We start from the raw sequence: 23,410 nt of genomic DNA on the forward strand, positions 1-23,410 counted from the left end.
GCAATTCATTGAGTCAAGTTCTGTCCTTTGAAATACCACACTAACATCCTGGAACATATAATATGAATACATTTATTCTCTTGTACTTAAAGGCTATTTCTTATAAAATTCTGGTTAGCACTGTCCTTCCACTAAATGGAGTAGAAACCAAATACAACAGTAGTGCTTCATTCGGTACTTAAGAACCTAGTGATATCCCTGTGGGAAACACATGCTTTGGTGCTTTACAGTTTTAAGAAAATCACAATTGCTTTACATGCAATAGCTAATTATACCACAGAAAACAGGGAGTTTATGCATTTAGAATTTTCACATGAAGCCCTGAGGTACCCGCCTTTCATTTAGGCAACAAATAGCCTCCCTTGATCTTGTATAGTCTTTGTCACTCTTCCCTAGTGCCCCAAATTCAGAATAGTTTAATTAACAATCTTGTCTGCAGACAGTCAATTTAATAAGATTTTTTATGATACAGACTGTGCAGATCATCTAATTTTGAAGCACTGTCTTCTAGTGGAGTTTCACTTGATGTTCCTAGGTCTCCATTTTCATGTCCATCAGTTACTGCTTTCTTATTAAACCCTGGAACAAAGACAGAAAAAAGCAGATACTTTCTAATTTAAAGAGAAAAAAAAAAAGCTCATAATTTTACTGAGACAAAACTAATAGATAGCTACTGTAATTAATAATAATGAAGCAGGGCCTCCCCAGTGGCGCAGCAGTTGAGTGCTGGGTTGCAAAGCTGCCCACAGCCTCTGCAGCGCCGGTTCAATCCCCAGCTGCTCCCTGGCCACCGGAGGAGGGTCCCACATGGCGCACAGACCTCTCCTACCGCCCACTGCTCCCCTCAGCAGTGTACTTCGGTCCTTCTGCCTGCTCTGCTCCCCGCTCTGGCTCTGGTGAATTCTCTCACCCTCCCCGCGCTTCTGACTGTACCCAGTGCTTGTATAAATAAATAAATAAATAATAGATAGATAGATAGATAGATAGATAGATAGATAGATAGATAGAATCTTAAAAAAAAAAAATAATGAAGCAATGTAACAGGGCCCTAGATCAATCAAGTTAACAATTCCTAAATAAAAGAATTTTTCTTTCTTATAACAGATATCAAATACTATATATATATAATATCCAGCTAAAAGATTAAAACTAATTTTGGCTAATCTACAAAACAAGTAGACTTGCAAAAAAATGAGGCTATGTCATCAATTTAGTGAGATGTGACATGTGCTAAATAAGAACAAATGGATATACCTTTTGTGATTTGAGTCAGTTAATAGTGATATGTTTTAGGGGCTTATATATTTTTGGTTATTTAAGATATATTTTAAGTGGTATACAATTTACATACACAAAAGAGAAGTTTTTTTAGTCTTGCATGCAAACAAGGGGCAAGTTTTCTTACAATGACAGAAAATATAAAAGATAATGAACTCATAGGCAGAGCTGCTACAAGCTTTCAATAAACTGCCACAAAGGTTTTATTCAAAATGCATGGGAAAACAGTAATTGCCACTGCTATCTTTGTGTAGATGACACAGCTTTACCAAATATAGCTTTACCAAAAGGGCAAGAGTTCATCAGTTCACAATAAAACTCTATGCCAGAAGTTTGTAAACTTTTGGTCTCAGGATGCCTTTATATGCCAAAAAAAGCTCCAAAGAGCTTTTGTTTATGTGGGTTATTAATGTTATGTGAATTATTAGTATTTATCATGTTAGTAATTGGAAATGAGAAATCTAAAAAACTTAACTTTGTTAAAACTGACAATGTTAACAAATACCTATGTGTTCAGTGAAATAACTATTTTTCAAAAATATTTAGTCCAAAAAAGTAGCATCATTTTACAGTTTTGCAGCTCTCTTTAATGCCTGGCTTTATAAAAAAATAACTGGATTCTCAGGCTTCCCTCATTGCCTAGGGGTTAAGTCTCAGCGCTATCATTCTAGAACTGCTGAGACCTGAGTTTAAACTTTGGCCAGAGAGCTGACCCACATGGCGCAGCAGACCTTTCCTGCCTCTCCTGCTGCTCCCCTCAGCAGTGTATTTCAGTAGATCTGCCTGTTCTGCTCCCCACTCTGTTTCTGGTGAATCCTCTCAACCCCCACACCTCTTGCCTATACTCCAGTTCTTTTATGCATAAGTAAATAAATCTTTAAAAAAAATTAGCTGGATTCTCATATTTCCTTCTGCTTAATCTGTTACAAGTATATGAAAAAAGATTGCCCTTAAATTTAGTTGGAAAAGAGAAGTGTACTTTTAATAGGTTTTTTTTTTCAGATAACTGTCAATATTCTTCTTTGATACTGAGCCAAAATTTGACAATATGGAATTTGAAATCATATCAATTTTTTCCACTCAGTTTATGTACCTTGTACTGTGAGAGGCTCTTCTTTGATTTAGGTAAGAGCAAAATCTATAAAGAAGTTTAATAAGATGATGCACACCTTCCTGTATGCAATGGGAGAGACCCAGCACCATTGAATAGCTCACCCATGTGGCTTTTTTTTTAAAGCACTTTTTCTTAAAAAAAAAAAAGATTTATTTATTTATTTATACAAGCACTGGGTACAGTCAGAAGCGTGGGAGGGTGAGAGAATTCACCAGAGCCAGAGTGGGGAACAGAACAGGCAGACAGATGAAATACACTGCTGAGGGGAGCAGCGGGCGCGGCAGGAGAGGTTTGTCGCACCATGTGGGACCCTTGCCAGAGGCCAGGGATTGAACTGGCGCTGCAGAAGCTGCGGGGCAGCTTCGCAGCCCAGGGCTCAACCACTGCGCCACCATGGATAAGGGGAGGCCCTTATCCATGTGGCTTTAATTGTCACATGGTGCTTAGCCAGGATAAGGGAGGATGGGGGAAGAGAGAAATCACTGAAGGCATTCACTGGGGAAAACAAAGGTACTTCTAATGTCTTCATTGAGAAGATTAAGTCTTGGGTTGTGTGGGGGAAGCCAACCCTTACAGAAAACAGCTTATATTTAACATTAAAAGCAAATTCTACCCAGCCGTCAGAGCCCCTCCCAGGAATAAAACTACAACCAAGGAAAAGTTATTCATTCTACTAATGATGGTTTCCCCATCATAAGAAAATACTGCTAAATATCTGAAGTGTCCATTTAAAAAGTTTGTTAATAATAAATATAATAGCCTTTAGGGTGATTTTTACCTTGTAACGCTTTGATTTCCCCACTTGTGTCCTTGCAACTAGCACCAGAATTATTACCTCCCTCTAATTCATCAAGGTACAAACGATAGCGATGTCCACTCTCATCTTCATATTCTACATTTTCGTCATCAGAATCCACTTCAGGAGCCACATAAACTACTTCAAATTCGATCTCTCCTCTCTAAAATGGAGGAAAATGAGAAAGTTAAGTTGTTGTAATCATAACCTAAAGAAGATTTCCAAGTTCTTTGTGGTGAGGGATATAGAGCTGAGGAATAGTCAGATCTCTCAGAAGTAGTTCCTTTCAAAGCAAGAGATAATGAAATTCTACAATCTCAAGAGGTAAAAGAGGTTTTAAAGGCCACCATTTTCAAATCAATCCCATGAATCTTCTCCACAAGTAATTTCCTTTTAATATTACAGTAGCCCTTTCTACTGATGAAAGTTTTGCTAATAGACCTGAAATTAAAAAGGATGCTTAAGTTTTTACAATTTATAGAATTCTGCAACAAATGTTCAGTTTAAATGTTATTTTGCCATTTTGTACTTTTCATGCCAATTCAGCAGCTCCATCTAAATAGTCAGATATTAATGCTGCACATAAGTGCATCAGACAAACATTTTTTTGACTAATTCAAGAAACCTCTACACATGATTTGTTTCTTACTGAACAGCAGGTCTTGAAACTGTTAAATTTCCTGAGTACCAGACATAGTGTTAATCAAGATAGTCAGTAATAACAGTAATTGTCATTTACTATTACTATCTTTATTGCACAAAAAATTAAATCCTTCAATCCGGAGAATAACCATTTGAGTGAGTTCTGGAGAGAGCAGACAACTCTGGAGAGAGCAGACAATTCTCCAAAATGATGAACAAGAAAAACAGAAAAATTGAATTTTGACTCCACAGTCCTTGCTCTTTCTACTAGACTAAATGTATATTTTTAATAACAACTTAGTGTTCAAGTAAAAAAAATTACAATTTTTTCATACATCCTTGACTTGTTCTTCCTCCCCTCCTTTCTCTTAATCTCAAAAGTCTCCATTTATCAGTGTCCATTGCTTTTATTATTTTTTTAAAGATTTATTTTATTTATACAAGAACCAGGGTACAGGCCAGATACATGGGAGGGTGAGAGGATTCGCCAGAGACAGAGCGGGGAACAGAACAGGCAGATTGACTGAAATACACTGCTGAGGGGAGCAGTAGGCGAGACAGGAGAGGTCTGCTGCGCCATGTGGGTTGCTCCAAGGCTGGCAGGATCGAACCGGCACTGCAAAGGCTGCGGACAGCTTCACAGCGCTGAGTCCAACCATCTGCGCTACCAGGGAGGCCCCCACTGCTTTTTATAACAGTATTTTACTTTGTTGAATCACCTATTACGTAAACTTTCAATATTTGTTTTTGTCATTTTGATTTGCTTTATTACATATAACTCCCTCAAATTCCTTTCATTTTACTGTAAATGTAGTTCTTTTTATTCTTATGCTCTGTCTAGTTTTGGTATTACAATAATACTGACATCAAAAAAAAAAAAGTATTAGGAAGCAGTCCTTGGGTTTTTAGAAACAATTTGAGCAGGATGGGCATAATAAATTCTTCTTTAAAAGTTTGATAGTGGGGTCTCCCTGGTGGTGCAAGGGGTTAAGCACAGCATTATGAAGCTGTACACAGCCTATGCAGCACGAGTTTGATCCCCAGCCGGCCAGGGAGCAACCCACAGGGCGCAGCAGACCTCTCCTGTCTCGCCTACTGCTCCCCTTAGCAGTGTATTTCAGTCAGCCTGCCTGTTCTGTTCCCCACTCTGTCTCTGGTGAATCCTCTCACCCCCCGCATCTCTGGCCTGTGCCCCAGCTCTTGTATGCATAAATAAATCAATCTTAAAAAAAATAAACAAATAAAAGTTTGATAGTGGACTTCCCTGGTGGTCTAGGGGTTAAATCTCAGTGCTATCACCACTAAGGCCTGAGTTCGTACCCAGTCAGGAAGACTTAACCCACATACAGCACACAGCAGATGTCTCCAGTCTCACCCGCTGCTCCCCTTAGCAGAGTATTTCAGTAAATCCACCTATTCTGCTCTCCACTGTCTCTGGTGAATCCTCTCACTCCCGCACCTCTGACCTATACCCCAGTTCTTCTATGCAAAAATTAGAAAAAATGAGAGTTTGATAGAATTCACTAATAAAGCTGTCCCTGAGCTTTCGCTTTGAGGGAAATATTTGATTACTGATATAATTTTCATGATTGTGATTTGTATCTTCTAATCTTCTGTTTCTTCCTAGTTTAATCTTAATAAGCCCATTATTCTAGAAATATGTCCATCTCTTCAGGATTATCAAATTTATATAGTTTTTCATAGTAATATTTTATGATCCTTACATTTTATGCTATCTGTAGTTAATTTCTCATTCTTCATTTCTCATTCCGTTTATTCATGTTTTCTCTCTTTTTTGTTAGCCAAGAGAGAGGCCTGTCAATTTTGTTTAGCTTCTTGGAAAAGCAACACTTAGTTTCACTGATCTTTTGTATATACTTTCTAATTTCTATTTTATTTATTTGTTTTTTTTTTTTTTTTTGTGGGACCCTCACCGTGGTCGGGGATCGAACTGGTGCTGCAGAGGCTGCCGGCAGCCTCGCAACCGAGCACTCAACCGCTGCGCCACCAGGAGAGGCCCCTATTTGTTCTCATAATATTTATTTTTTCTAACTTTGGGTTTTGTCTTTTCCTGTTTTTCAAGTTGCTTTGGGTGTAATATTTAGTTGAGTTGTTTCAGATTTTTCTTGTTTCTTAATATGGTCCTATATTTCAATTATCACCTGTCTTAAGACCTCTTTTGTTGCATTCACAAATTCTAATGGGTTTAGCCTTATTTTCATTAGTCTCAAGTATTTTTTGATTTCCACTTTAATTTCCTCTTTCATGCAACAGCTATGAACAACATGTTGTTTAGACTTCAGGTATTTAAGGCTTTTTCCAGTTTTTTTTTATAGCTGATTTCTAACTTTATGTGTTTTACTCATTAATGATATTTTGCTTCCTAAATATGAGCTCCTGCTATAAGCACTTTTTGTGTATATGTACTTAATTCTCACAGCTCCCAGATGAGGACTGTAGCACAGAAGACTGAAGTAACACACTCAAAGTTATATAGTTGTGAAAAGAACAAATAAGAATTTCGGTCTGTGTATCTGGCCACATATCTTCTATAAAAACCCCAAATCAAAGGAAGCTAGTATCTAAATATACAAACACTTGACTACTTGAGAAAGCTCCTAAGGGAAATATAAGTCCAGAAAGGGAATTTACCTGCTGAGAAAGAATGGTTACAGCTTCTTTATGCTTTGTGTCTCTTAGATTTACTCCATTAACAGCCAGAATAGCATCTCCAACATGGAGACCTCCACATCTATCAGCAGGTTGTCCTGGGTGGATCTCAGAAATGAGAATTGGAACACCATGTTCTTTCCCACCCTAACAATAACAAAACAGTAAATTAGTTTACTCTGTGTATAGTTACAGACTCTTCTAGCAATAAAAGGATCTTTTAATAAGCACCTCTACTGTATAAATACTGAGTAAAATGTTACTTGCCACTTAGCAAAAAATATAATAATTTCTACATTAATGGCAGATAAATTATGACTATCATTAACTCTGAGTAAAATGATTAATAACATACATGTACCTTTCTAAAATATTCCAGAGGGGGAAAACAAAACAACAAACTATATCAACCAATCTCTTTTAAACATAAATGAAAATGTTTATTAGTAGTCCACACCATTAGGTTTCATCTTATCTAAATCACTATGAATGACAGAGCACACCATTATCTTATGGACCACAAAAATAAATGTAAGATTATAAAATGAATCTCAATTTCAGAGATTAAAATGTTAAAAAATGTGCAAGGAAGAAGTGATAAAATGTAGTATTTCATTCCTACTGCTTTTTATGTCCTATATATGCACACACACATATTTCTCCTACCAAAATGAATGCTCTTTGAAGGCAGCACATGATAAAAGGTAGATAGATATTCAATAAATACCCACTGGATAAGCTTTTTATTACAAGAAACATTCTTACATTAAACAATACCAGAAAGCAACTGAACTGATACAGTGCCTAATTATTAATAAATGAATATTAAAGTCAGCTTATCCATTCATGAGGAATAAAGCATTAAGCAATAGCCAAACGACTTCAAATATGCACTTTTTAATAGATTGTCCTCAGGAATGTTGCTCAAGACTGAACTACTGCTTGCAAAGCTATCAAAGTTTAAAAGGAAGGCTAGCTCAATCCCAGAAGAGGCAGTAAAGTATGACAGCAAAGAAATGAGACAAAAGAAAGATAACACATACTCTAGAAAAAGAACATACAATTTGGAGTTATTTAACATAGAAGAAAACAGTCAAATTCATTTTCCAAAGGCTCTTGGAGGCATCACTGGATGTGGTACTAAACTACTACTTGAGTCATAATGAAAGAATTAAAAATTATTGTCACTAAAGGCATACTTAATAGTTACTAGGAAGATTCACATTTAACAAAGCTTATACAGAAATGTTGGTGCTCATGAGGAAAATTTATTTATTTAGAAAATATATCCAGAATACTTTGTTTCCCAATAATGTCCAACAAAGAAGCATGATTATACTATAATTGTAGAAAAGACTGGAAGCACTACTTCTTACTGTAATTGAAATCCCAAGGCCTTCATGATCTTCCTTAAGGAGGAGCACTTTTCTAATTGGACCAACACCTTGGCTTTTCTTTAAAGAGTCTTGATCCTTTTCGTATGGGGGAAAAGGAGGGAAAATTATTATTACTTAAATAATACAGTAAATGGAATAAGCCTGTCCTATAAAACTTGCTTATAGAAATCTTTATTAATTTCATCAAATAGATTCATAGTATAGGTAATAGATAAAAATGGAAAAGTGAAGTTATCTGTCAAAGTTGTGAAATGTGTAGGTGATTTTTCTCCCTCTTTTGTCAATTTCCTAATATTGATACATCTTTTTTTTTTTAAACTATAGGACTTTAGAAATTACTGCCAAGAATTAATTGATGAACAAATATTTTCAATAAAAATGGGTAACTGCTTATGTTCACTGGAAAATATCTTAAAGATGGACATTTTCACAAACTTATAGAATTGAGAAACAAATGGACAACTGGATCATTGATTAATTTTTCATGCCTTTGGGCTCTGGAGTCTACAAGACCTTACTCCATTAGTAATTCTTTCTCTGGTACCTTTACTCATTTCCTCTCAGCTTCTTGCCTATTCAACTTATAAAGTCTAAGTCTCTTCCAGCTTTAAAATGTTGAAAAATGTATAAACATAAAACAAAATTAAAAACTTTAATTACCTACTATCTTCTTTAGTTACCATCCTACTCTATCTTTCTTTAAGCTCCACACACATTTAATCCTCACCATTTAACTACACTTCCATGTCTCTAATAATGCTAATAACATTAATTATTCTAATAACTATAATTAGGGTTTTACCCCTATGTAATTCATGGAAATTATATTCTCTACAGTCACTGGTAACCAATATGGCTACATCCAATAAACAGTTCAGTCACTACTTGAACCTTGCATAAGAAGTTGATACTGTTCACCTCTCTCCCTTGTTGAAACCCTCTCTTTTCCTTGTTTTCTAATACACTGCTGTTCTAGATGGCTTATCCCTGATATATGTACAGGCTCCTTCCTTTGCTTATTCATCTCCTCCTATCATTCCATAAAAATTCCTTTCCATCCATGACCTCCTTCTATTTTCTTTTTTTAATTCAGGGAACATTGGTTGTGTTTTAGGAGTATAGGATCTCCTTCTTCAGGTGTTATACCACACCCAACCAAAAGACCCACAGAATCTACCACTCAGCATAATCCATTGTGCTTCTTCTCCACTTCTTTCTCACCCCCACCCAACTGTGGTAGCCTCAGTTCTATTGTCACATCGGTAGGGACTGTTATTCATTTGGCTTTATCTGACTTGATTCTCTATATCCCACATATAAGTGATACTGTATGGTATCTGTCTTTCTCATTTTGACTTATTTTGCATAAACCCCTTCAGCTCCATCAATATTGTTACAAGTAGCTAGTGTATATTTTTGATAGCTGAGTAGTATTCCATTATGTATATTACCACATCTTTCTGATCCGTTCATCTGTTTTTGGACACCTAGGTAGTCTCCATAATTCGGTTATTGTAAATAGTGCTGCAATGAACAGAGGAGTGTATATTTCTTTTCAAATTTGTGTTTTCATATTCTTCTACTTAGGAGTAGAATTACTGGCACATATGAAACATCCACTTTTAGCCTTTTGAGAAACCTCCATGCTATTTTCCACAGGGGCTGGGCTAGTCTACATTCCCACCAAGTGTAAAAGGGATCCTTTTTCTCCACATCCTTACCAACACCTGCCTCTGCTCTTTTTGATATGGATCACTTTCATGAATGTGAAATGGTATTTCAGTGTGGGTTTTATTTGCATTTTCCTGATGATAAGTATTGATGAGGATTTTTTCATGTCTATTAGCCCTTTGTATGTCTTCTTACTGTTCAAGCTCATTGGTTTCACATAGGAAGGCAACTGCTTTCTGTGTATTGTGTACTGATTTTGTATCCCACCAATTTGCTGAAGTGATTTATTGTTCCAATTTGTTTTTCAGTAGCATCTTTAAGGTTCTTTATGTATATTTTCATGTCATCTGCAAATAAAAGTAGTCTTACCTCTCTCTCAATTTGTATTCCTTTTGTATCTTTCTCTTGCTTAATAGCTCTAGCTAGGACTTCCAATACTATGTTGAAGAGCAGTGGTGAAAGTAGACCCTTGTATTGGTGGAAATCTTAGTGGAAGAGCTTTCAGATTTTCACTACTGAGAATGATGTTAACTGTGGTTCCGTCATATAAATGGTCTTTTTTATGTTGAGCTATGTTCCATCTATCCCAGTTCTTTGAGCGTTTTCATAATTGGATGCTGAATCATCCTTGGCATCCATTGATACGATCATCTAATTTTTATTTTTTCTTTTATTTTATGTGGTGAATGATGTTGATTATTTTCAGATGTAAACCATCTTTGTGCACCTAAGGTAAATCCCACTGAGTCATGATTATAATCCTTTCAATGCACTGTTGGATTTGGTATGTTAAGATTTTGTTGAAGATTTTTGCATCTATGTTCATTAGGGAAACTGGTTTGAAGTTTTCTTTTTGTGTTTTTTTTTTTTTTTTTTTTTGTCTGGTTTTGGTATTCAGGTAATGTTAGCCCTATAAAAAGTCTTTCTCAACTTTTCAGAAGAGTTTGAGGAGGATAGATATTAGCTCATCTTCAAGATTTGGTATAACTTGTGAAACTGGTCCTGGACTTGTGTTTTTTGGGAAACTTGATTACTGTTTTAATTTCCTTACTTATAATTAATTGGTCTGTTCAGGTTTTCTATTTCTTCCCTACTCAGTCTTGCATGGTTGTATATTTTCTAATTTTTCCATCTCTTTCAGGATATTCAACTTACTAGCATATAAATGCTTATAGTAGTCTCTTATGATCCGTTGAATTTCTGAGATGTGCTGTAATTTCTTCGGCTTCATTTCTGACCGTATTTATTTGAGTTTTGTCTCTTATTTTCTTTGTGACTAGCTAGAGGTTTGTCTATTTTGTTGATTTTTTTCCAAAGAATCAGCTTTTGGTCTCATTAATCTTTTGGACTATCTTTTTATTTCAATTTCATTTATTTCTGCTCTAAGTTTTTATTATTTCCGTCCTTTTACTGACTTTTGGTTTTGTTTATTCTTTTTTCTAATTCCTTAGGCAAGAGATAAAACTATTTACTTAAGTTCTTTTTTTCTTTCTTGATGTGGGCCTATATAGCAATATATTTTCCTCTCTGTGCTGCTTCTGCTATGTCTCATAAGTACAGAAAGGTTGTGTCCTCATTATCATTTGTTTCGAGGTATTTTTTTATTTCTTCTCTGATTTCTTCCTTAACCCAATAGTCATCAGTAGTTTGTTGTTCCGTCTCCATATATTAAGGCCTTTCTTGCTATCTTTTAGTGGTGGATTTCTAGTTTGATATGAGCCTTGTATCCTTTTTACTCTCTACATATTTTCCCTGGGTCAACGAATCAATGCCATTGTTTCAACTGTAACGGATGATTTCCCTAATAATTTTTCAAGTGAAACTACTCTTCTGAATTCCAGAATCATATATCCAACTGGAAATATCCTGACTGTCCCACTGGGTACCGCAAATACTACAGTCTAAAACCGATCTTAATCATCTTTCTCCTAAAACCAGCCTTTTCCTCTATATGTTTATCAGTCAGTACCATCATCTTACTCATTTCTAAACCAAATACTCAGATTCTTTTTCATTTACCTACTCCAACAAAAGTTTGATTCTAATGCTCTCAAACTTGCCCTTCCTCTCAAATAACTTCTGCTATCATAGCTTTCCTCTTGAATTCCTAGAGTATCTTTCCAATGTATCTCCTTGAATCCAACTAGGTCCTCTTCTAAGACATACTCTTCACTATTCCAAAGTGACTGTCAAAGTGTTAAATCTTATTAAATCCATTATTTTATTTAAAAATTCCATGGTTATCAGGTTAGAAGTTCAAAGTAATTTAGCATAAAATAACTTTTGTCATCAGGTCACTACCAGATGGTAGTGGGAAACACCAGTGACCAGAGAAGACAACAGTGTGTGTGTTTATTGCAATTCCTACTTCTCTCTCTGACATACCATTCATATATGTTGATTCTTCTTAAATAATCTTCATATGGTATTAGGAAATATGAACTACTGGGTAAGAGTCTGACATGCTTTTATTATATTAACATTTGTATCATCAGGCAGCTGTTGTGTTGAAATTTAATAAAGATCTGTCCCGATAGAAAGAAAAGTTTCCTTTATAATGGTAGCTTAAGCAGAAGACAACTGGGCAGAACTCAAATTTCATCTTAATTCAAGACCAAACAGGTGTAATTATTAGTTCAGAAACTACATTTGAATTTAGTTCAATTCCCTAAAGAATTGCCCAGAAATATTAGCCGAATTATCAACATGACCACCCCCACACTCCCCGCTAAGCTTAAAAAAAATTCAAATCTACCTAATCGTGATACAGAAAATTTAAAAATATGGCCCAATATAATATAAATGTACATTTGCTAACAATAGTTTACTACCTTCATTGATATCACTTTCAGGGCAGGTCAGTTTGTTAAAAGCTACAGATTGCTGAAACTTTAAATATGTTATCTGTTTTAAATAAGTTAGATCCCTTTTCTTTTTTTTTTTTAAAGTTTTTTAGAATTTTATTTTATTTTTTTTAAATAGAGGCATGTTTTCTTTCTTTCTTCTTTATTTGTTTGTTTGTTTTGTTTATACATGCACTGGGTACAGTCAGAAGCGCGGGAGGGTGAGAGAATTCACCAGAGCCAGAGCGGGGAGCAGAACAGGCAGAAGGACCGAAGTACACTGCTGAGGGGAGCAGCGGGCGGCAGGAGAGGTCTGCGCGCCAGGCGGGACCCTCCTCCGGTGGCTGGGAAGCAGCCGGGGATCGAACTGGCGCCGCAGAGGCCGCGGGCAGCTTCGCAACCCAGCGCTCAACCGCTGCGCCACCGGGGAGGCCCATTGTTAGATCCCTTTTCACTTATTAAATAAAGTTTTACAAACTATTAGAATGAAGAAAATAAAATGACCCTCTGATTATAGGAAAAAAGAGACTAAGCGAGAAATAGCAAAACATACATGGCCTGGTGGTGCTTGCATTGGTCGTTTCAGGTCATTACGTCCTCTGCAGGCTCTGATAACAGTTTTGTGACGATGCAAATGTATTTCAGCTTCCAGTTGGTTCCAAAGCTTATCATGAGCAGGTCCCTTCATATCACGTCCTAGTAACTGTATTTGCTGGACTCTTAATATTGGGGACAGGGTTAATTTGGTGAATTTTTCATTGTGTATAATATAGAGAGAATTCAGAAGAATTACTAAAAATAAGTACATATATCTTTCTACAAAAATCTGTTAGTAATAAAATTAATTCTCATAAACCTCCTGTCTCTCAGAATTATAAAGATAAATCTGTCCTCTGAAAAGGACAGGTGTCATCACGGCAAAACCAGTTTAAAAAAAATGAATGAGAACTTCTTTAGTCATATACTTAAATCATATATCTAAAAACAATTCAGGACACCAATGTCAATTAACATGTGCTTCATGTCTTGCTGCAATCAAGACAGGTCATCGAACTCAAATACTGAATGCCTGTCTTTAGATGAGGCTAACTGTACAAAGACATTTATTCTAATGAGAATTTCTTTTTACAAAGTGATTATTTTACCTGTGGTAGAAGTGGTTAGAAAATGTGCTCCTTAATATAAAATTTTACGGGTTCTACATTAGTTCTTAATGTGACATTACAAATAATGAACAGAAAATTATTTCATATTAATCACCAAAGTTTGTAAGTCATTGCAAAAAAATTAATACAAGCAGAACTCTGTATTATTATGATAAAATCATTGTCATTCCACAGGGTTTCTGAGAGGCAACTGAGTTTCAGTGATCACAGAAAGAATTCTTCATGGAAGCTGTGGATATATGTGAAAATCATTTGTTATGGAGTCAAGGCAGGAAGTAGGTAAAAGTTCAGTTTTAAAGCTGTTAGCAATTCAGAGAGAGAGAGAGAGAGAGAGTAAAGCAGAATAGTTACTTAGTATGACTAAATAAATCTGCAATATATACTGCTGTAAATACTAAGGAGCATGTCATACCCAATTATAAAATTGCTTAGGGTAAAGACAGTTCCACTTCCCACAAAAGATAGGCATCAACTTCACTAAATATCCAATTTGTCACCAAAGACCACAGGGTGTTTAAAAAACAATGGGTATCCTTTTTTTTTTTTTTCCTACACACCTTCCTGCTAGTTCCTTATCCAAGTACTTGGCAGCCAGTCTTGCCCCATAAACTTCAGCCTGGAGAACAGCTATATGTCTACGAAGGGCTTCATTCTCTTTTCTCAATAACTTCACTTCAGCTTCAAGTTGAGCTTCTTTCATTTTTTCTTTTTTATTTGCTTCAAGCTCTCTCTCCTATTGCAATTTTTAAAAAATACATAGTGTAATGAAAATACCTTTAAGATCCTTTAGCAACATACTATGTTCCTTAAAATACACAAAAGCACACAATTTATGATACCAACAATGAAAGCAGATGATAAATATTATCACTTCCTTTCTGTAAAATGGAAGACAAAGATTTGGATCCAGTTCTTCATAACTAGTATCAGAAGATAAGAGCAATTTCTAGATAAGATAATTACATGCCTTGTTAGGACCTTGATACTTCTAAAAGAAATAGTGTCTTTAAGCTCATGTTATCACATACTAATCGAAGTAGTTTCAATGGGTCACTGAATAGTCCTTTCTAAAAATTATCCAAGAAACTAGACAAAATAAAAATAATTGCTTTGGTGGCTGTGCCCAAACAGTTCATTAATGTAAAGCCACAATTCTATAAAGCAAGTCAAAATCATTCAGTTATATTGACATTACATGTTATAGATAATTTATCTGGTTATTAGAAATTTACAATGCTTAAGTTAGAACAGATATTCTAATTTTTAGAAAAATATTTGATACCATGGAAAATGTTGATAACAACTGCATTAAAACATGTATGCATTAAAGATTTTCTATAAGCGTAAGCATATCTGTAAAGTAGATGATCACTGAATTTTGAGATCTGGCTCATTATCTGCCCATACATTACAATGAATGAAGATCTGTTTCCTCAGGAATATACTGGCTTCACTTGCCTACTATGAGGTAGCGTGGACATCCACTTTCATGTCCATAAAAGGATGCCTGAGTATGCTCCAACTGGTAGAATCCACATATGTAAATTTATAGGTGCTAGTCAGAGAATATAACATTAAGATCCTTGACATCAAACTTTTAGATTACGTTCACATGTGAGAAATAATGTTCTATTTACTTTTTAAAAGTATAAATTATAGTACATCTGTTCCTCTAAATGCAAGGTTACATGCAATGCCTTCAAAATCCAAGCACAGAACAGATTGGTGAATATAAGACAAAGTGAAATAGAAAACAGCACAAAATCCTGCCAAAGGCCGTCTCCCCTCACCCCCCCCAACATAAACACACACACACACACACACACACAAGCTGTCTGCTAATCACAACCTTCTGAGAATTAAATATGGCCTCTGATAGTGTTATTTTTGGATCTGGAAAACCACATACACTGTATTTATCCTAAGTAAAACTTTTTCCTAACACATTAATTTATAAAACCTACAAATTCTGTGAAATACAGTTATATTTGTTGACAACATATGTAAGACACTGTTCCTTAAACAACCATATTTCTTTTATGAGACTTAAGATCTACCTTAGTACCAGGAAAAATTATTTCTCTTGAGAAAGGTGGTAATGATTCTGTTTCTATTGTATGGGTACTGTTTATTATAATTATTTTCTTTTTTATTCTGGATATTAAAATGCCAAGAAACAAATTTAAGCCAATTTCTAGTGATTTATGGAATATGTCGACTCTGGTCTACACTGCTTTGACAACAGTGTATCAACACATTATATATGTAAACATCATGACAAGATGCATTCAAGTACTAGGAAATGAGTACCATAATCTTAAAAATAAAAAATAATATACAAGCCGAAATGGACAACTATACCAAATGTTGGCTATATTTATCACTTCTTTGAATAAAAACATTTGCTATGTATGTCATTAAAAAAAGAAAGATTAGCTAGCAGGCTTTTTCAACTTCTGTAAAAGAAAATAACCACTAAAACATAGTTTCTAGGTATGGTTTTTAAAAAATATGAGGAAATAATAACCCAGAAACCTCCTTTGATAACAACTTTGGACTTATTAAAATTTCAGAACCTATTTCCTAAAAAGGCAGGTGTTTATTTCAAAAGAAACCAGTTTGGATAACATAAAATGTTTTATTATGACATTAATTGAAGTTAATGTTGTTTATTTCAAAGTTCCTAAAAGAATAAGAATTCTTTAGTTTATAAGCCAAACAAACTTTATCTTGAAAATTATCTACTACAATTATTTTAATGAGCAATTTGTACAATATTTATGAAATCTGAAAAACATATTATGCCATCACTTTAATTGTTTAAACCCCAGGCATGACAAACTCCCAGGCATGAAATTCAAAGATGCAAGCAAGAATAGGGCTAAGAAAAGTGAAGTTAATCACTTTTAAGGAAAGTTTTCTTTTGCTTCTTTTAGTTAATTGTTTTTTTATTAGGTAACAACTAAGAAGTTTATTTGGTACTTGGATATTTAAATAGTCTATATTTTTCAAGAAGTAAAACCATGTGACAAACTGCAACCTGATTAGGTTGGGGTAGTGGGGAAAATATTAAGAATTTACATAGTACTGTTATTTTCTAAAATTAAGTTCTGGTAAAGGATTTCAAATTTTAGTAGTTTCAAGGGCCACACAATTATTCTCAAAACTGTTGAAAAGTTACAACACAGCACTGGATGACTAAGAAACCAACATGCATATTCTTTCTCTAGAAATAAATTCAAACAAAAAAATAGAAAAAAAATTAGGCTTGTTTAATATTTCTTCAAAACACTCAAGTGTAAAAACCAATTGCCCTTTTGAAGTAGAGGTTTGAGGAAGTTGTAACATTCAGAAGTTGTCAACAATTGATGGGCTTTGCAAATAATGGCTATAAATCATAAACCAAAGGAAAATCTTTAACATGTAGTAAAAAAAGGGCAATGGACTTCCCACTCAGCTTTTCAGGTGTTGACATATTTAAAAAAGCCATCATTATCACTTTCAAACACAAAATGACAACATGTGAAATGCAAATAAACAAGAACACTTGTGTATGACATACTAAATCAAAACAGAAACAGCACACTTACCAATTCTTCCACAGAGGGGACAGACTTAAGGTATAAGAACAAAGTTTTATCATTAGAAAAAAAAAAGATGAATTTATCTAGTGATACAATCATTACAAGGAGAATTCCCATGTTTAATACCAATTGGGTAACGTTCATTGGAAATATATTTGAAAATTTGTAAGAAATATTAACTACATAGTACTAGATTAAAAACTTTTGTTTGATCGAAATTAGTCAAAGTCTAGTCAAAGGCAGGTTTAATGTCTTTCCACTATATTATTCTGTTTGAAACACAATGCTAAAACTTTAGGTAAATTCTTTTCTAGTAAAAATGTATAATGTATCTCAATGTTAATATCAAATATTAAAGCAGCAGTTAGGAATCTGACTCATTTCTGTTACAGAACAATACTACTGAGATACACTGAATTTTAGACTTGATGGAACTGTAAATATTCATTTAATTAAATTTTAACATACCATTATTATAAACAAATTCATCAATCAAATGGAATTAACTGAAAATAAATAAAACTTTAAAATGTCACTACTCTCATTATCAACACCACTTCATCTCCTGTCTCCCTCATAGTATCTGTCTTACTTTTGAGGTGCTCCCTATATTTAACAAAGTGTCTGGCATATAGTACATACTCTACATGAGGTTAAACTGAAATAAAATTTAATTTTTTTCTATGTAAACAACCTATATTAATTAAGGGGAAATAATTATGTGAAAGTTATACAATGAAATATTATATAAACATTACAAAATGTTCAGTATTGGGAAAATGGTTATAACATATTAAGAGGCAAAGAAAAAAATGTGCCACTGGTTGGCACCCAATTGCATTTTCCCCTTTTTCCTTATTAACAAAACTCCAACTTTACTTAAGTGGTGGCTATGTAACCAAGACTGACGGATGCTAGGACTGCAAGAGAGATCTCCAAATTCACCAGCAAAAATTCTTGAGGATTTCAGTTAAAATTCTTTAAAGTAAACTAATGTATCTGGGAAACAAATTTTTACCCTTTCCTAGTGCCTGGAATATAGACAAGAAGAAATAAGAGGAAAGCAACCATGAGGATGGTAGAACCTGGACCTATTATCTTATGGAACTGTCATATCACTTCCGGATAGTGTGTCTTCCGGAGGTGAGATAAAACAGTTTATACTAGTCAACAATAACCCCAGTGTTACTTGGAATTTCTGTTGTATGTAGCTGAACAAATTCTACCTGATACAGTATACCAAAAGGTTGTTTATTATGTTCTAATCATAAACATCTCTTAAATATATTTATACAGATATTTTATTTATTTATTTATTTGTTTGTTTGTTTGTTTGTTTTGTTTATACATGCACTGGGTACAGTCAGAAGCGCGGGAGGGCGAGAGAATTCACCAGAGCCAGAGCGGGGAGCAGAGCAGGCAGAAGGACCGAAGTACACTGCTGAGGGGAGCAGCGGGCGGCAGGAGAGGTCTGGGTCTGCACACCATGTGGGACCCTCCTCCAGTGGCCGGGGAGCAGCTGGGGATCGAACCGCTGCGCCGCAGAGGTCGCCGGCAGCTTCGCAACCCAGCGCTCAACCGCTGCGCCACCGGGGAGGCCCTATACAGATATTTTTACATAGAAAAAATTGCGAAGTATCATCTGGTGATTAATGTTCTCACCTCTTGTTAATGAGATCACAGATGATCACGAGGATCATTTGTACATTTCCTGTATTTTCTAAATTTCCCACAGTGCACGTATTACCTTTTAAAATTAAAAGGCCTCATTAGGGGCCTCCTTGGTGGTGCAAGGGGTTAAAGTACAGCACTGGGAAGCTATCCGCAGACTCTGCAGCATGAGTTCAATCCCCAGCCAGGGAGCCACCCACATGGTACAGCAGACCTCTCCTGTCTCACCCCCTACTCTCCCCTCAGCAGTGTATTTCAATAGATGTGTCTGTTCTGCTCCCCACTGTCTCTGGTGAATTCTCTCACCCTCCGGCACCTCTGGCCTGTACCCCAGTTCTTGTATGCATAAATAAATCTTTAAAAAATAAATTAAATGGCATCATTAAAAAGTGTCCTCTGTATGCTCTAAAATAAATGTTAGTATATGGTACTCTCCAAACTACTTACCAATTTTGCCTTAATGGTACCAGAGTCAACACTCTGGCCAGTTTTCGCATGAAGCTGAAGCTGAATAGAATGTAACTGTAAAAGCTGATCGTGCACTTCTTTCTCCAGTACAACTTTCTCTGCTTGGGTCTCTGTCAGTTCAGATTTCAGATCCACCAACTGTGCCTTATAAAACAACAACAAAATACATTAAGTATGCTTAATATTCTTTATTTAGTATTTATCATTCAAGAAAGATTAGAGAGGCTATCTCTGAAATGAATAAACACTAGAAGAGCATTACCTGACTGAGATAGAGGACATCCATCCAAACTGACATAAAATCAGTAATAAAAGGAAAATATTTCAGTAACAAGAAAACTCCACTATAAACATTTAACTTCTAGTAACACAGAATGCTACTCCACTGAATTCTTTCTTCACTGTTTTATCTTTATATGTTTATGAAAACACACAGAGGGGATTTTACACCAAACTGTAAAAATATGTTATAGTGGTCCACTAACATTAGTAGTATATTAGAAGAGAAACCAATAAGTAGTGCTCTGTCTTCATCCCAGGGAATACTAAACCATATCAGTATAACCACTATCTAATAAAGTTATTTTAGGTGCTAACGCATGTGCTACTGAGGCTACAGTGGGCCTAAAGATCAGAGTTAATTTTAATTGTAAACTACAGTTAATTGTTACACCATAAAACAACTCATCAAAACCATTTATTCATTCAATTTGAAGTTTCTCATTTTTCAGAACAGATCCATTGCTTTATAATTGTGCACAGGATGTGTCCCCCATATGTGTTTGGTGTTACTAACTAGCCAGCAGATTAAAGTTCAAGGCAAGGTCTTGGCTTTCTATTCAATTCAATGTAATTTTACTAAGCATCTAAGAGCCCAGAGCTATGCCAGCATAGAAACAAAAAAGTGTGGGAAATACCTTGAAATTATATTTTGAGAGACTTTCATATCAATTAAAATGATAAATATGCATTCCAACCAACTAAAGAAAAATGTGGCAAATTAAAGTTATATTTATAATTGGTCCAGGCCCACGGCGCAGAGATGCCAGAGGACTGGAATGTATTTCTAGATTCCAACAGCATTAATTAGTGCCTAGTAGATAAAAGATACTCAATAATTCTATTCAAGTTGAAATGAATTTTAATAGCTGTGGTTCCAGATAAATCACTGTCTCAAGTTTTCTCACTTATGAAACAGGGGTAATTTCTAAGGTTTTGACTATTTTCTGTAGACTATTAATCTGATATACAAAGCAATTTACCCATTTGCTAGTCTATTAGAGTTCTCAGAAAGGCCTCATAACAATATTTCTTGATTTCTGGCATGTTCTTGACTATTTATTTGTAGTCTTATACCTGAAGTCAGTTTGGCTGAATACAAAATCGTTAGCTCCTATTTTCTTTCTTTGAGTATTTTATATATGTTGCTCCACTGCTTTCTGGTACAAAATTCTGACTGCTATTGAGATGTCCAGTCCCAACCTTTTCTTCTCTTATAAATGAGTTGGTCTTTGCTTTATTTTTAAATCCCAGTATTTTACTAAAATATATCTTGGTGTTAATCATTCTAGGTCCATGTATACTCTTTCAATATACAGATTCCATCTTGTTTTATTTCAGAAAATTTTGTTGGTAAGATTTTTTGAGTGAGTGAACTGATTAGTAATTTTTGTCATTAAGGTAAAATTCCCAAGATATGAGATAATGAAAATATTTTGGAACTAGATGCAGGTGGTGGTTTGAATATTATAAATCCCACCAAATATTAATATTAATCATTTTAAAGCGAACAATTCTAGTTCACCTGCATCTAGTTCCAAAATATTTTCATACCTATGAAAGTAGTCACAACTCATTCTCCCTATGCCTAGCTTCTGGGACCACCAATCTGTACGTTTCTATGGACTTACCTATTTTAAATATTTCAGATAAGTGGAAGCATAAAATCTGTGATCTTGCGTGTCTGGCTTCTTTCATTTAGCATAGTATTTTCAAGGTTCATCCATGTTATAGCTTATACCAACACTTTATTCCTTTTTATGGCTGAACAACATTATACCATGTATATACCCCCACTTGTGAGTATATGCCACAATGTGTTGATCATCCACTGGTAGAGATTTCGGCTGTTTCACCTTTTGGTGATAATGCACAGTGCGGCTATGAACATGTGTGTATGTATATTCGCGTGTGTTTTCAGTTCTTCTGGGGATATGTGTAGAAATCCTGGATCATATAATACTTCTGTTTAACTTTATAAGAAACTTAAAACTTTCATAGTCACTAAACCATTTTACAGCAAATAAGGATTTATTGATAATAATTTTATTTTTATTTTTATTTTTAAAAACTTTTTTTTTAAAGATTTATTTATTTATTTATACAGGCACTGGGTACAGTGAGAGGTGTGGGAGGGTGAGAGAATTCACCAGAGCCAGAGCGGAGAGTAGAACAGGCAGAGTGACGAAGTACACTGCTGAGGGGAGCAGTGGGCGGCAGGAGAGGTCTGTGCGCCATGTGGGACCCTCGCCCGGCGGCCAGGGATCAAACCAGAGCTGCAGAAGCTGCGGGCAGCTCAGCACTCAACCGCTGCGCCACCGGGGAGGCCCTATTGATAATAATTTTAAACATCTGCTTTCAAGTTTCCTCAGGGAATCCAATTATACTAACATTAATTACACTTCTTTCTTCCGTATTTGTAATTTTTTCCCAAATCTTTTTTCTTGTAATTTTTTTTCCTTGCTATTCTTACTAAATTGTATATTTCCTTCTAACTTATTTTTCATTCTTGACTTTTCCCCTAAGTCTCTACAAGTATTTGTTTTGGTTTTTTAAATGATTATACTTCCGAGTTTTCCTACATCTGAATTTTACTGCTTTATTGATAGTTGAATATTAATTTCCTTTAGTTGATTTTATAGCAGTTTTCAGTTTCATCTACTTTGTGGCCATATATTTCTGATACAGCTTGATTGTATAGTGTTATATTATTCTATTAGTTTTCATTATTTTTGATTATAGCCCCTCTTATTGGGACTCATTATTCTCAATTCATGTTTAAATAAAATGCATTTTCACGTACATATAAAAGAAGACCTCCAATATAGGGGGTTAATAATGCACAGGTAGTACTCCTAGCTTCACAGCTGGCAGACACCCTCTTCTAGCCTTAAAGTGAACTATTTAAAACCACGGCTTCTTATGTAGCCATAACCACTGTTTTGAAAGCATCCTTCCCTACCCTGATTATAACATTCTCTTCCCTTCAAACTTAAATTTCTGCTCTGCTCAACTTGGATTCTACTTCTGGCAGCATTTCTTTACATTTACACTCTATCCCAAAGCAGTTTTTGTTAGAAATTCCAGAGATTCAGAAAGTGCTTTCTAATCTTCCTGAAGAGTCAACCTGGAGGCAAGTTTGCCAATTTTATCAGGTTAGTTTGCTCAAGTTAGTGAGCAAAGTAGTCTGTGATGATTTCCATCCAAATGTCATCTTCTTTTGGTGATTTCAGTGTTTCTGGGCTCTCCTGCCATATAGGAGCTCCTCCACATGAGATCCGTGTGGGTTCTGCTATCCTAACCTACCACATTTTGGGACTTGTAAGGACACCACATTCTGGGGCTAGTTTTGCTAAAGAGGCTATCATTGGTTTTCTTCTGTGATTCCTGTTTGCATGTAACTGGAAGAGTATGTAACAGTATTTATACATCTGTCACAAATACTCTTAACTGAAAAAACTTAGAAAAAACTGTAAATGTATCATAAAAATGCTTTATAGGTTTTTTGCCCATTTAACAAGTTGCCCACCAAAAATAAACATTTAAAATCACATATTAATGAACAATAATCAGAGTACTTTGAAAATTTCACTGCTAAAGTAAACCTGGTCTAGAAAGTCCTTCTTAAGTCTTTGGTTAGTCTTGGTCTTTGAAACAGTAATAATCACAAAAGAGGGCCTCTCCGGTGGCGCAGTGGTTGAGCGTTGGGTTGCGAAGCTGCCCGCAGCCTCTGCAGTGCCAGTTCGATCCCCGGCTGCTCCCCGGCCACAGGAGGAGGGTCCCACATGGTGCACAGACCTCTCCTGCCGCCCGCTGCTCTCCTCAGCAGTG

The 23,410-nt window shown here is 35.3% G+C and overlaps 1 protein-coding gene across 1 annotated transcript in view; it reads right to left on the reverse strand.

Annotated features, from left to right (window-relative positions):
* Window positions 1-420: 420 nt before the first annotated feature.
* The window catches only part of GOPC (golgi associated PDZ and coiled-coil motif containing), a 39,011-nt gene continuing 16,021 nt past the window's right edge, over window positions 421-23,410 (reverse strand). Inside the window, exons 2-8 of the mRNA XM_037520301.1 lie at window positions 19,280-19,444; window positions 14,135-14,310; window positions 12,965-13,130; window positions 7,877-7,972; window positions 6,483-6,647; window positions 3,171-3,351; window positions 421-579 (exon numbers count right to left, since the gene is read on the reverse strand). Of these exons, the coding sequence (XP_037376198.1) occupies window positions 449-579; window positions 3,171-3,351; window positions 6,483-6,647; window positions 7,877-7,972; window positions 12,965-13,130; window positions 14,135-14,310; window positions 19,280-19,444 (1,080 nt within the window). The 3' untranslated portion in view covers window positions 421-448. The remainder of the gene's footprint in view (window positions 580-3,170; window positions 3,352-6,482; window positions 6,648-7,876; window positions 7,973-12,964; window positions 13,131-14,134; window positions 14,311-19,279; window positions 19,445-23,410) is intronic.

Source organism: Talpa occidentalis, unplaced genomic scaffold, assembly GCF_014898055.3.
Source record: "Talpa occidentalis isolate TD23 unplaced genomic scaffold, MPIMG_talOcc4v2.1 talOcc4.2, whole genome shotgun sequence".
NCBI lineage: Eukaryota > Metazoa > Chordata > Mammalia > Eulipotyphla > Talpidae > Talpa > Talpa occidentalis.